The following is a 15,340-nucleotide window of genomic DNA, read 5'->3' as shown; positions in this document are numbered from 1 at the left end:
GGTTGAGCTTTTTGGGGTTGAGCTTTTTGGGGTTGAGCTTTTTGGGGTTGTTGATATTTTAGTAATGGTTGGGTATGCATTTGTTGTTTTGTTTGTTGTAGACTTTGTAGTTTTAATTGTATCTGTGAATCAATTGACTTTTGATGTGAATGTATGGGGTATTTTGAGGATTGTGGTCGAGCTGGTAATTGTTTTAGTTCCAGTTTTTGTCGTTTGGTTGAAGTATACTGGTGTTGATTTGATTGAATTGGTTCAGATACTTGAATTGTTTGAGTTGATGGGGTTTCAGTTTTTGTGTGATTCTTTTGTAAGGTTTCAACTTCCTCTTTTAAGACCCTATCTTTTGGTGAGTCCAGTGGAGATATCTGGAATTTTTGTTCCCCGATAAGCTCGAGTTCTCTTTTTTTTGGACCTAATTTAAATGGTTGTATGAAAGAAATACTTGCTTTATTATTATTATTATTATTATTATTATTATTATTATTATTATTATTATTATTATTATTATTATTATTATTATTATTATTAATATTAAAAATTGTTGGATCTGGGTCATCAATATCCATATTTTGAATCCCTTCAAGAACTTCCATATTGCTATTATCATTACTATTACCATTACTATTACTATTACTATCATCACCTTTATTACCATTATTATTACTATTATTACTACCATTATCCATGATAATATTATCATCACTTTTATTACTATTACCATTACTGTTATTATTATCATCATTATCATTACCTTTATTACCATTACCATTTCTATTACCATTACCCATAATTTTATCATCACCATTGCCATAACCATTATTATTATTATTATTATTATTATTATTATTATTATTGTTATTATTATTGTTATTATTATTGTTATTATTTTTATTATTATTATTATTATTATTATTATTATTATTATTATTATCATTATTATTATTATTATTATTATTATTATTATCATTATTATCAAGTCCATTTTTTAAATCACGTTCAAAAGGTTTGTTTATTTGGTTTTCTTGTGAATTTTGATGTTTGGTTTGAGAGAATGTCGGTGTTGGACGCCTAAAGGCTGAAGATTTGACTGTTGAGCCAGGGACTCTCAATTCTGTTTTGTTGTCGTTGTTGTTGTTGTTGTTGTTGTTGTTGTTGTTGTTGTTGTTGTTGTTGTTGTTGTTGTTGTTGTTGTTGTTGTTGTTACTACTACCACTTTTGTTATTGTTATTATTATTACTATTATTATTATTATTACTTCCAAATTTTAATGATATGCATTTATTGCAACTACAATTACAACAAAAACTTTTTGGGATTGTATTTCTAGTGAGAATGAAAAAAAAAAAAAAAATAGCTATTAATATATTATTCACTTATTAAAATTATTATTAGATTAGTATAAAATTAGTATAAAATAAGTATTAATAATACATACTGTTTTGTTAAATAAATTTTATCTTCAAAAGAGAAATCGGGTAATTCCTTAAGTGATTGTATTAAATTATTATACAGATTCTCTCTGTTTTTTGAATATATACCATCAAAGAATTTATATTGTTTTTCTTTTCTAAAATCCTCGACATGTAATAATTTAACCAAATTATTTATATGTTTGTAACTTTTTAAAACCTTTCTTAATTTTTCATTCAATATTTTTTCGGCTTCTGAAAGGTTTTTTGATTCTAATTGTTCAATGAAATGATGCAAATACAATTGAAATAATATATAATTTATTGAATCTTCATTAACTGTATCATCATTTTTAATGTTGAAAATGTTATCTTTATTATTATTATTCCCACTATAAAAATATGATAATAAATATTTTTCACTCTCCTCAAAATTACCAACTTCAATATATTTTTTAAATAATTTTAAATCAAAATAAAAACCAGATTCTCTTGATAATCTAAAATTTATTTATTTATTTATTTATTTTTTTTTTTTTTTTATTAGTTGGATTTTGAAATTCTAATATATTAATTTTTGAAATACATACACTTTGAATGAATTATTATATCCAAGTTGATAGAAAATATCCAAAGCTACCTTTACATATTCTTTAAGTTCATTTAATTTTCTTTTATCTTTTTCATTGGTTAAATTTGTTGTTGTTGATGTTGTTGTTGGTTGTATTGTTGTTGATGAAAATGCAGGCACTATTTTTGAAAGAGATGGTGTAGATTTTGATAAAAGAATTTTTGTTGAGGGTGAAAGAACTGCTTTTTTATTAATATAAAGACCATTTTTATTACTACTGTTTTCACTACTACCAATGAAACTATTATTAAATATTGAGAATTTTGAACTCATCATTTTTTGCTTTTCTGTAATTCATTGATTCATTTGTTGTTTATATTTATATTTTAGTGAACAAAGGAAAAAAAATAAAAATAAAAATAAAAATAAAAAAAAAATGTATAAAGAGAAAAAAAGGAAAAAAAAAAAAAAAAAAAAAAAATTATTAAAATATGTAAAAATATAAAAAATTAAAAAAATAAAATAAAATTAAAAAAAAAAAAAAAAATAAAAATAAAAACAAAATCCATTTTTGGTAATTTTTCTATTTGTGTTTTATTTTTTCTTATTTACATTGTTTAGTTAGTATACAATTGATTTATTGCTATTTTTATTATTATTATTATTTTTATTATTATTATTATTATTATTTTTTTTTTTATTTTTTTTATTTTTTTTTTTTTTAGTAATTATTTAATATTTATAATTTATAATTTATAACATTTTAAGATTAAGTAATCCAATATTTTGATTTTTTTTGATTTTTTTTTTTTTTTTTGATTTTTTTTTTTTTAAGTTGGTTTAAACATTCTAAACATTGTACTTAAACCTTGAGCATAGGGTCTATGACCAACGATTTTTGAGTTTTGAGCATTTACAATGACAGTATAAGATTTAGAATCATAGATATATTTAATGAAATAAACTGGAAGGAAAACCTTTTGAGAGGCGACACGAGTAAGATTAGTTTCAATGACTATATCTTTTGCAACACCACCAACACCACAACCAAGTTTTATACGATTTTCACATACTTCTCTATCTTTTTGAAGGATTTTAGCCTCTACAATCTTTTTCCAAGCAGTGGCTTCATCAGTGAGAAAGGCCAAAGGTTGAATTTTTGGATTGGGAGGTTGAGATTGATCAACGGATGGAATGTTATTGATTTCCCAAGTTTGAACTTGAGTTAATAGATCCTTATCGATTAGTTTAGTGTTTGCAATTGTTGCATGTCTATATCTGTTTGAAACTGTGTTTACCTTGTGAGTCCAATTGGTAGAATCAAACTTACCAGCCAATTGATGATGATAGATTGGTTGTTGTTGATGATGATTAGTGGTGAGGATGCTACCAACAACACCCGAACCACCGGTTGAAACATTTGCGCTATATTTTGTGGTGGTATGTGCTTCGTATATCCAATAGGGAATGTAGATTGGCTTTATATAACGCACCGATTTATTAACCTTGAGATCGGATGGAGCAAACCAAAGTGATGAAATCCAATTTTGGAATAATTGAACACATTGTGATCTTGAGATGGTGAATGGTAAATAGGTTGGTGGATCGATATCGCTATCCTTGTTAATATGAGTCTCAATATCGAAATCACTTGCAATGTGACTATCGGAATAGATGGTTTTGTGACCCCCATTCTTTGCGACATGGCTACTCTCACATGCCTTACATAAGGATATCGAACAGGTCTCACATTTTCTTGTCACCTTTTTAGATGTACAATTATCACAAAACTTTGGACAAAATGCATTGGCGTTTTTCATTTTTTCCACTGCTGTAAATAAAAATGAATTTACTGGTAATCCATCAACACCTTTCTCAGTTAACTTTACCTCTGTTCTACAAAATGGACAATGAAATATTTGTTTTTGTCCAATTACCATATCCTCAATACATGACTTACAAAAATTATGATTACATGGTAATATAATTGGTCTTTCAAATAATTCATAACAAATTGAGCACTAAAAATTATAAAATTAATATTATTATTTTTTTATTAAAAAAAAAAAAAAAAAAAAAAAACTAATTTATAACTTACTGTGAAATCTTCTGATAAACCAATAAAAAGTTTTTGAAGTGATTTTGAACTTGATCTATAATCTTCATCACCACTACTATCACTAATATCTGAATCCTTTCTATTCTTTATAATTGATGTATTTCCACCAGTATTGGTTTTTAACATCATTAAAATCGATAACGATGATTGTGTATCTGAGTCTATCATTTTTTTTTCTTCTTCTTTTTCTTTTTCTCTTTTTTTTTTTTTTTTTTTTTTTTTTGGGTTTGTTCTTAATATACAATTGAGTTTATTTACAATATTTACAAAGCGGAGTTTATCTCCTTTAATACTATTTTTTTATTTTTTTTTTTTTTTTTTTTTTAAATTTTGAAAATGAGGTGAGGGATACCACCAAGTATTATTATGAATTGAGTTTTTTCAATAATGATTTGTTTGATTTTTGATGTGTTAATGATTTAATGTTATTTAAAAAAGTGATATTATTATGTGCATTAAAAAGAAAAGGTGTGTTTATTTGGTGAGTTGTGTTGTATTGTGGTGATGAAAAAAAAAAAAAAATTCAAAACAATAAAAAAAAAAATGTATATTGCACACAAAAAAAAAAATAAAAAAAATAAAAAAAATAAAAAAAAATAAAAAAAAAAATAGAAAAAAATAAATGAAAATAGATTATTCTGGTTTAGTGTTATTTAATTAATTACAATGAGTTTTATAAGGTGGTGGAAATTTGAGAAAAAAAGAAAAAAAAAAAAAAAAATTTTCCAATATTGAAAAAAAAAAATAAAAAAAAATTATAAAAAATAAAATAAAAATAAAAAAAAATAAAAATTAAATAATTAAAAATTTGGGTTTATAAAGGTCAGCACAAATTTTATAATAATTTGTTTTTAAAATTATATCTAATAATTTTTTAATGGTTTAAAAAAATAAAATAAATAAAAAAATAAAATAAAAAATAAAAATAAAAAAAAAATTAAAGAAGTAATAAAAAAAAAAAAAAAAAAAAAAAAAAAAAAAAAAAAAAAAAAAAAAAAAAATTAAAAAAATGGTTTACATTACAAAATTAACCCACCTTAAATATGATAATCGATAAACCGTTTATTAATAAATGATATTTTTGATTATCTAAGCAACATTAATTTTTTATTTTTTATTTTTTATTTTTAATTTTTTATTTTTAATTTTTCAGTTTTTTTTTTTTTATTTTTATTTTTTTTTCATTTCCCCAAAAAAGAATTAATTTAATTAAATCCAATAAAAAATAAAAAAAAAAAAAAGAAAAAAAAAAAAAATGTTTCACAAAAACCAACACACATAAAAAACATACATTTGTAACAACATCTCGGGTGTATTAAAGAAATTATCAACTATTAGAAATATAAAATTTAAACTTCCTGTCTTCTTAATGTATTTGAAGGTAATGAACGTCTTGAGTTTACTCGTATTTTAAACACTCACAAAGAATTCTTGAAATAGTTACGAGGGGGTGAAGAATGTGTATTAATACACAATGAGAATACAAATAAAATAATTCTATTTTTAATAAATGTGTACGCAATTAATTTTTTAAATTGTTTGTTTTAATTTATTTAATTCTTTTTGTAAATGTTCAAAAGTTTTTGGTGCACTTTCTTGAAGACGCGCAAGACCAGTTCCAAGACCAGCAGCAGGTAACACTATTTCTTGGTATTCTGATGAACGTTCTTTAAGTTTGGCTATAGATTCATCAATTCTTTTGATATTATCTTTCAATTCTTTATCTGTATAGAACGATGATCGATGAAGTGATGGATGCTTCTTTGTTGGTATTCCATGTGAATTTGGACAATCACGTATTATAGATTGACCCTTTTTACCACGCGAGGCATTATTATCACCAAAAACAAATAGTTTATGTGGATTTGCTCTTACATTTTCAACAGAATAAAAGTCATTTTCTATTGTTATTTTACTTATTTGTTTGTCCATGTTTTATATTTATTTAGCTATATATATAAATTAAAGATAAGATTTAACAGATTGTTATTATTATTATTATTATTATTATTATTATTATTATTATTATTATTATTATTTCTATTAACTCCACTATAGAATAACTTACTGCGAGGTTTTTAGATTTTCTATTTAATTATTAAATCATGTTATATTAAAAAACCAAATTTTCAACTAATTTTAAAATATTGATGATCTAAATAAATTGTGTTTTGTGTTTTTTTTTTTTTTTTTTTTTTATGAAGTTCAAAAATTGATGGAATTTTATAAAAATAAAAAAAAAACATGAAAAAAAAAAAAAAATGAAAAAAATGTGAATTTTTTTTTTTTTTTTTTTTTTTTTTTTAAAAAATTTTAAAATTTTTTTTTTTTTTTATTTTTTTTTTTGTTATTATTTTTGATTGTTCATATTTATATATTGGATTCATAAGTTTATCAACTCGATATTGGTATTGTAAGGTATTTTAAATCATTATTTATTTTATCTTTATTTTTATTTTTAATTTTAATTTTTTTTTTTTAGGAAGGAAAAAAAAAAAAAAAAAAAAAAAACCAATAAAAAAAAAAAAAAACCCTTTTTACCTCCCCCATTTTATTATTATTATTATTATTATTTTTTTTAAAAATAAAAAAAAAATAAAAAAAAAAACCCCTTTGTTTTACAAATCTTGGGAAAAAAGGGGATTATTTTTTTCCAAAAACAAAAACCCCAATAATAATTTTTTTCAAAACCCTAGGGCCTATGTGTATTTTAAAAAATTGTTTTTAATATAAATTTTTTCCTTTAAATTGAAATTTACTTTCCTCCTTAAAAAGGATACAAAAATTTTTTTTTTTTTTTTTTTTTTTTTTTTTTTTTTTTTTTAACTTTTTTTTTTTTTTTTTTTTTTTTATAAAATTGTTTTTTTTATTTTTATTTTTTTTTTTTTATTTTTAATTTGGGTTAAATTAAATTAAATCACTAACCAATTTTTTTTTTTTTTTTTTTTTTTAAAAAAAAAGTTTTATAAATATTTGTGAGGGAACTGAAAATATTAAAAAAAAAAAAACAAAAAAAAAAACAAAAAAAAAAAAACAATATAGACAAATATTAATAGTAATAAAATATAGTATAACAATTAAAAAAAAAAAAAAAAGGTAGGTTTGTTAATTTTTATATTTTAAAAAAGAATTCATTCAAATGTTAATATTTTTACTTTTTTTTTATTTTTTTATTTTTTTTATTTATTTTTTTTTTATTCACCAAAAAAAAAAAAAAAAAGTGATGATAGGAGCATTAGTTTTAACAGTTGTGGCTTGTGTTGCAGGTTACTTTTTCTATCAATTTTTCGTTGTCAAACCAAAACGTATATTTGATGGAGCATTAGCCAAACAACAAACAATTAATAACAACACACCAAAACAATCAAAAACTAATAAAAAACAACAACAACAACCAACCAAACAAACAACCACTCAAAAGAAAAAGAAAGAACAACCATCCAAACCAGTTGAGGTTAAATCAGAAACTGTAAAGGTTGAATCACCAAAAGTAGTTGAACCAGTAGTCGTTAAACCAGCTGTCACTGAACAACAACCAAAGAAAGTAGAGGAACCAAAGAAAGTTGTTGAAAAACAACAACCACCAAAGAAAGCAGCAGAACCAAAGAAAGTTGTCGAACAACCAAAGAAAGTAGAGGAACCAAAGAAAGTAGCAGAACCAAAGAAAGTTGTTGAACAACCACCACCAAAGAAACAAGCAACTAAAGTTGAACAACCACCAGTAAAACAACCAATCAAAAATACTACCACCACCACTACAAATGTCATTATAGAAGAAGAACCAACCAATTTTAATGATGGTACTTGGAAAACAGTTAAAACAGCACCAACAGAATTTGAAAAAATTTCAAATCTTAAATCCAGTATCAATGAAATTAAGAATCAACTTGAAAAAGAAAGAGAACAATCAAGTATTAGAATCAATTTATTGAATGATTCTCACAAAAAAGAAATCACCAATAAAGAAAATATTGAAACTACTTTATTAGAGAAAATAAAGAGATTAGAACAACAAATCGAATTAAATAAATCAACCACCACACAACAAAAAACACCAGAATCAAATTCACCAATTAATCAATCAACTAATGATTTACAACAATATAATTATACATTAAATGGTGGTAATAATACTACTACTACTACCAATTTAAAGAAAGAGATCACTGAATTACAAAGTGAACTTTCAAATATTTCAGCAGAGAAGGAGATAATGGTACAAAAATATCAACAACAAATTGTAATACTTCAACAACAAGTATCATCATTCACAGAGAAAGTCGATGATTTAACCAATGTATTATCACAAAAAGAAACCAAGATTGGAGAGTTAACCAGAGCCACCAATGGTTTCACCACCAAAGAGACCGAATTGATTCGTTCCTACGAAGACGAAAAGAAACGTACAGCTGAATTGCTTGAACGTTTAGAGATGTACGAGAAAATGAATAAAAATATCACTGATGAAAAAGATTTCCAAATTGAAAAACTCGTTGACCAATTAGAGGCAAAACAATCTGAACAACAAACCACCACCAATAATTTACAAAATGAAATCAGTCAATTGAAGCAACAACTCGCCTCTAATCAATCCACTGAATCTCAAGCATTACAATCAAAGATCACCGAGTTGAGCCAATTACAATCTGAATTTGAAAAACTCCAAAATCAATTACAATCAAAGGATTCAGAGTTACTTGAGACTTCAAAGAAACAATCTGCTTTACTTGAACAACAATCTGAAGATAGTCAATCAAAAGATGAAAAATTGAAATCTGTTGAACTCAATTTACAACAAACCCTCCAACAATTACAATCAAAAGATCAAGAGTTACAAAATGTTAAATCTCAACTTGAACAACAATCTGAAGATAGTGAATCAAAAGATCAAAAATTGAAATCTGTTGAACTCACTTTACAACAAACTCTTCAACAATTACAAGATGTTAAATCTCAACTTGAACAACAATCAGAACATAACGAGTCAAAAGATGAAAAATTGAAATCTATTGAACTCAATTTACAACAACAATTACAATCAAAAGATTCAGAGTTATCTTCAAAAGATGAACAATTGAAATGCTTAGAGTCAGAGTTATCAAGTGTTAAGGAACAACTCTCATCACAATCATCAAACACTGATTCAGAATTATCAAGTGTAAAAGATCAACTTTTATCCAAGGATTCAGAATTAAAATCAAAGGATGAACAATTATCAAATAAAGACTCTCAAATTAAATCAATTGAATCTGATTTACAATCTGTTAAGGATCAATTATCTTCAAAGGATCAAGAATTACAATCAACCAAAGATCAATTATCTTCAAAAGATGAACAATTATCAAATAAAGACACTCAAATTAAATCAATTGAATCTGATTTACAATCTGTTAAAGATCAATTATCTTCAAAAGATCAAGAATTACAATCAACTAAAGATCAATTATCTTCAAAAGATCAAGAGTTACAATCAACCAAAGATCAATTATCAACTAAAGATCAAGAGTTACAATCTGCTAAAGATCAATTATCTTGTCAATCTTCAACCACTGATCAATTATCCGCTAAAGATACAGAGTTACAATCAACTAAGGATCAATTATCAAGCAAAGATTCTGAATTACAATCAATTAAAGATCAATTATCAACTAAAGATTCAGAGTTACAATCATCTAAAGATCAATTATCTTCAAAAGATTCAGAATTACAATCAATTAAAGATCAATTATCAAGCAAAGATTCAGATTTACAATCAGTTAAAGATCAATTATCCTCAAAAGATTCAGATTTACAATCAACTAAAGATCAATTATCTTCAAAAGATCAAGAGTTACAATCTGTTAAAGATGAATTAACTTCAAAGGATCAAGAGTTACAACAAATTACCTCTAAACAATCTGAACAAGATTCAAAGGTTTCTCAAATACAACAAGATTTAGAAAATAAAAACGCTGAGTTCTTATCTGTTACTTTTGAAAAACAAACTGAAATCGATCAATTAAAAACTCAAATTCAAGATTTAAATAATATTATTAATAATAATAAAAATAATAATAATAATAATAATAACAGTAACACTGAAAATGGTAATGCTAATGGTAATGGTGAAATTAAAGCTGATGATATTCAATCTCTTCAAGATCAAATCGATGAAGGTAAAGCTCGTTATGATGTCATCTCAAATCAAAATAAACAATTACAAGCCTCCCTTGCCGAAGCTAATACCAAATTCGAAAATGCTCAAAAACGTTTGGATATAACTACAAATTTATATAAACAATTAAGAGAACAAAAATAATAATAACAATAATAAATAATAAAAAATAAAAAAAAAAAAAAAAAAAAAACATAAATAAAATAAAAAAGAAAGTAATAAAATAAATAAATAAATAAATAAAATAAATAAAATAAAAAAAATAAAAAAGATAAAAAGATATAATTGTTTTATAAATTGTCACTATTAATTTTTTATTTATTTTTTTTTATTTTTTTTTATTATATATTCACAATAAAAATAAAAACAAATCTTTGAAAACGGATAATTTTTTTTTTACATCATGCTTTTATTAAAATAACTTTGGAAATGGAGAATTGTTTTTATTTTTTAATTTTTAATTTTTTTTTTTTTTTTTTTTTTTTTTTTTTTTTTTTTTTTTTTTTCTTTTTTAGATAAAAAATCTAGTAACTTTAAAAGGGAAAAAAAAAAAAAAATGCCTGTTTTTTAATTTAAAACTAATATCTTGAAAATTTTTATGGTGGTCCATTTTATTTTTTAAAAATAACTTTACATTTAAATATCTATTTTAAAATATATAATAAAAAATTCTAAATAATTTTTTTTTAAAAAATTTTGGAATCTTATAATTTTTTAAATTATTAATTTATTTAAATTATATCAAAAAAAAAAAAAAAAAAAAAAAAAAAAAAAAAAAAACAACAATGAAAATTATTTTTTTAATAATATTTATTTATTTATTAATAAATTTTAATTTAATATGGTGCCAAATTGAAAAAAATAATTTAAAAGTTTTTAATCAAATTAAAATTAATAATGATATTTTCCAAAAACAAAAAGAAATAACATTTGGAGAATATCAAAATTATGATTTTAATTTTTTAATTAAACATTTAACAACTAAAACACCATATTATAAATCAAATCATTTTATAAAAAAAGATGAAAATAATAATAATAATTTTAAACAACAACAACAACAATGTAAATTAATTTCAATTGATTTTATTGGTCGTCATGGTTCAAGAATGCCAGAAGCATCTGTTATTAAAAAAATGAAAAAATTACAAAATGAAATTTTAAAAATTAATAAATACATTGAAAATGATGGAGAATTTGGTTGGTTAAAAAATTACACTGTTCCTTATAAAATTGAAATCGCAGGAAATTTATTAACTCAAGGCCAATTGGAACATTACCATCTCTCAAAAAGATTTTTAAAAAGATTTCCAAATTATTTTGGAAATTATAAACCACAAACTACAAAGATTTCATCAACTATTATTTCTCGTACTGGAGTTAGTGCTTCATCTTTCGCCTATGGATTATTTGAAGGAACTGGAGTTTTGGGTGATAATTTTCAACCGGTTCATATTGAAACTTCAACACTTGATAAAGATATTTTACTAAGTTTCTTTTTAAATTGTGATAAATATAACAATGCTTTACGAGATCAATCAATTAATGACAATGAAAGAGAAATTTGGAAACAAATGAAATATCCATCAATTGGAATTGAAATTAAAAAAAGATTAGGTATACCAAATTCAAATCTCAATGATTGGGAACTTTCAAATTCAATAATTAATACAATATTTTTATCATGTGTTTATGATGTTGCCATTGGAAATATTACAAATCATTGGTGTAGTCTATTAAATAAACAAAATATTTTGGATTTAGAATATTCAAAAGATTTGGATGATTATTGGTTAAGTAGTTATGGTAATAAAATTAATTATGAAATTTCTTCACCATTATTAAAAGATATTTTTAATCATTTTGATTCAATAATTAATTTAAATAATAATAGTAATAATAATAGTAATAGTGATAATGATAATAAAGATGAAGAAAATAATGATGAATTTTCAATTGATAATAATAAATATCCAAAAAATATATTAAGATTTGCTCATTCAGAAACTGTAATACCATTAATGTCTTTATTGGGTTTATTTAAAGATGAATACCATTTATTTGCAAATTTAACTTCAAATCAAATTATTAATAGAAATTTTAAAACAAGTGTTATAGTTCCTTACTCTACAAATTTAGTAATGTTTTTATATGATTGTGGTGGAGAAAATGATTTTAAAATTTTGGTTGAACACAATGAATCACCAATTTTAATACCAGGCTGTAATGATATCTTTTGTAATTATCAACTTTTTAAATCTCTCTTTTCAAATGTTATTAATTTTAATTGGGATAATTATTGTTCTTAAAAATAATTATCCAATGCCCTTTAATAATAATAATAATAATAATAATAATAATAATAATAAATTGAAATAATTATAAAAATAATAAAAAGATAAAAAATTATTAAAAAAATAAAAATAAATAAAAAATAAAAATTAATAAAACATTTCTTCTGTAACAGTATTAATTCAAGTAATACAAATTTTTTATCTTTTATTTTTTAATTTTTTTTTTTAGAGTTTATCCATTTAAGTGAATAAATTTACAATAGCTAAAAGTTTATTTATGGATTATATTTTTAAAAATAATGCTAATCGTGGTTTAGTCGGGTTCTATTGATTTGTTTGAGGGAGAATTTTTTTTTATGTTAATTTTGTATCCATCCAATAGGTTCGCCAGTTTTTTTTTTTGGGTGTTTGGTTGGTTTTGGCGGTTTTTTTGATTTGATTCTAGACTACGGGTAATCTTTAAGCTCATAAAAATGGGCACAGCATAGTGGTTAACATGTGCAACTATGTAACAAAAACCTATGAAACCTTGGATTTAAAATTAAAGAATTGAACCTTTTTTTTTTTTACCTAAAAGCGGTGTATTGTTATATTTTATTACATTTTTAAATTTTTAGATTTTTAAATTTTTAAATTTTTATATTGTTATATGTTGATATTTTTGGTTATATTATGATTACTACTACTTGTTTTTTTTTTTTTTTTTTTTTTTTATTATAATGGAATTGGGTTTGGAGTGTTCGGGTTATGCCATGATGTGTTGAAGTTGATTATTAATTGGTCTCTGTTATTTAATTTGTATATTGTTTCATTAAAGAATTGAACCAATAATCGAATAATTGAAATTAAGAAAACATTGCAAGAGGCGAGATTCGAACTCGCGAACCGAATGGATGAGATCTTAAGTCACACGGATTTAACCAGACTTTCCTACCCTTGCTTTGGATGAAATAAAAATTTTAATAGCAAAATAAATCGATTATTTTGGAGATCGAAAAAAACAAACAACAACAACAATCTCTTTTTTTGATTATTTCATTTTTCATATAAAAAAGACTTAAAAAAAAAAAAAAAAAAAAAAAAAAAAAAAAAAAAACCTGGGAACCAAGTTAATTAGAAAATTTCCAGATTTTTAACTTTTTAAAGAAAAATAAAAAAGATAGAAAGAAAATAAAATGAAAATCACAAACAACACCACAAATATTAAGCAACACAAATGCCTACAAAAAATAAGCGAAATTGTGGATAAAACTCAATTAAAAAAAAAACAATTCAAATACGTCATAAACATCAATCACGAACCAGACGATAAAATAAAAAAAGATTTAGAAAAAAGTTTGGACAAAAAAGATGTTTTAATCAAAAGTAATAATACATTCAAAATTCTCACAGACAGTATTAGTACAGTAATCTATTTTGTAAATATGTTTGATGCAGAATTAAAAGGACAATTTATAACCACTATAAGACCAAAAAATATGTATACAGATTTTGATTGGTATAAATCACTCACAGAAATAGAATGGGTAATAGAAAATGAAGGATGTAAACTAATTAAATCAGAAATTAAAGGCGAAACTCTAATTATCAAAACAGTGAAAAGAGTCGTAGAAGAATTTGACACTATCATTGAACTAGACAATCTAACATTAATTGGACACTCCAACAAAGGATGGAGAGATCAAACCTCATTACCAGAAAATCAAGAAGAAAACAAAAATAAAAAACAATCAGATGAACAACAACCACAATCTACATCAGAACAAATACCAAAACAAGGAAAAAGAACAATCATTATCCCACCAATCACATCCTCATCTAATGATAAAACATTTATGGCCCTAGATGATACAGCTCAAAAGGTAATAGAAGCATCACTAGAAAACGTAGATGAACTAACAAGAATAGAGAATGAGATCAATACACAATCGATAAACAATCAAGAAATTAAAACAAAATCAGAAAAACCTATCGAACCACCATCTCCATACAATACACCAATAAAACAACACGGCGAAACAAAGGGACTAACAACGGAAGAAAAACTTAGAGAGGCAAATGATATCTTCGACTTCACCAGCCCAAACACTGATGCAATAAGAAAAATAGAATTCCCACTTTCAATCCCTTCAAATCAATGGTTCTTCTCCTCTCCAATAAAACATATCATGAGTTTCAGCCCAACCTATGGTACACCATCGAAAATTATCGATTCACCAAGTAAATTGTTAAACACACCAAAAAAGAAACAACAAGACAAAACAAACAAGACCAACAAAACACCAGTCAAACCAAAATTGGGTGAATATGGACAAAAAAGCATAAAAACAAAAATGGATGAAGATATAGACAACTTCAACAAGGAAATTCTAAAACAAATCAATAAATCAAAAAACCCCACAAACACACAAGACCAACAACACAATGAACAAAGTAAAGATCAGTTAGAAGACAAAATAAACCAGAAACTTCAAAAGGTAGATAAAAATCTACCCCAAATAAAACTATAAAGAAAAACACAATAAGAATAGGTGTTTGGAACGTCCAAGGATCCAATACCATCCAATCTGCCAGCATAATAAACACCGTTTTAGACAACAACAAGCTGGACGCAGCACTTCTAACTGAAACAAATATAAAAACAAATAAAATTTACTCAATAAATCAACAATATAAAAACAAAATAACACACCACGCACCAATTGATAAAACAGGACAAGGGGTGTCACAAATCATCATCAACACCCGCAATAGAACTTCCTAAACATCTCAAAAAATACAATAATTCACTCA

General features: G+C 23.7%; 6 protein-coding genes and 1 non-coding gene across 7 annotated transcripts; 3 read left to right on the top strand and 4 right to left on the bottom strand.

The window, feature by feature from the left end:
* Positions 1-71: 71 nt before the first annotated feature.
* On the bottom strand, positions 72-2,316 carry DDB_G0286995 (hypothetical protein; the record flags this gene model as incomplete). The annotated part of the gene is made up of 4 exons (XM_632361.2): positions 72-123; positions 261-1,354; positions 1,539-1,909; positions 2,000-2,316. Coding segments are annotated over 4 exons (1,834 nt in total), but the record flags the coding sequence as incomplete, so codon positions are not given.
* A 494-nt stretch (positions 2,317-2,810) lies between these two features.
* DDB_G0286991 (hypothetical protein) lies at positions 2,811-4,267 on the bottom strand (the record flags this gene model as incomplete). Its single annotated transcript, XM_632360.1, has 2 exons — positions 2,811-4,001; positions 4,079-4,267. The coding sequence occupies 2 exons, from the start codon at positions 4,265-4,267 to the stop codon at positions 2,811-2,813; spliced, it is 1,380 nt and encodes a 459-aa protein (XP_637452.1).
* A 1,362-nt stretch (positions 4,268-5,629) lies between these two features.
* DDB_G0286989 (hypothetical protein) lies at positions 5,630-6,031 on the bottom strand (the record flags this gene model as incomplete). Its single annotated transcript, XM_632359.1, has 1 exon — positions 5,630-6,031. One exon carries the CDS (start codon positions 6,029-6,031, stop codon positions 5,630-5,632), a length of 402 nt encoding a protein of 133 aa, XP_637451.1.
* Positions 6,032-7,322: 1,291 nt separating this feature from the next.
* Positions 7,323-10,397, top strand: zipA (zipper-like domain-containing protein; the record flags this gene model as incomplete). The annotated part of the gene is made up of 1 exon (XM_632358.1): positions 7,323-10,397. One exon carries the CDS (start codon positions 7,323-7,325, stop codon positions 10,395-10,397), a length of 3,075 nt encoding a protein of 1,024 aa, XP_637450.1.
* A 641-nt stretch (positions 10,398-11,038) lies between these two features.
* On the top strand, positions 11,039-12,562 carry DDB_G0286993 (hypothetical protein; the record flags this gene model as incomplete). Its single annotated transcript, XM_632357.1, has 1 exon — positions 11,039-12,562. The coding sequence occupies one exon, from the start codon at positions 11,039-11,041 to the stop codon at positions 12,560-12,562; it is 1,524 nt and encodes a 507-aa protein (XP_637449.1).
* Positions 12,563-13,404: 842 nt separating this feature from the next.
* tRNA-Leu-UAA-11 lies at positions 13,405-13,487 on the bottom strand. Its single transcript has one exon. It is a non-coding gene; the product is annotated as a tRNA-Leu (tRNA).
* Positions 13,488-13,722: 235 nt separating this feature from the next.
* Positions 13,723-15,057, top strand: DDB_G0286987 (hypothetical protein; the record flags this gene model as incomplete). Its single annotated transcript, XM_632356.1, has 1 exon — positions 13,723-15,057. One exon carries the CDS (start codon positions 13,723-13,725, stop codon positions 15,055-15,057), a length of 1,335 nt encoding a protein of 444 aa, XP_637448.1.
* Positions 15,058-15,340: the final 283 nt, after the last annotated feature.

The sequence above is a fragment of the Dictyostelium discoideum genome (genome assembly GCF_000004695.1).
Source record: "Dictyostelium discoideum AX4 chromosome 4 chromosome, whole genome shotgun sequence".
Taxonomy (NCBI): Eukaryota; Evosea; class Eumycetozoa; order Dictyosteliales; family Dictyosteliaceae; genus Dictyostelium; species Dictyostelium discoideum.
Note: the sequence above shows the minus strand (reverse complement) of the source record. Positions and strands in the feature narration are given on the sequence as shown.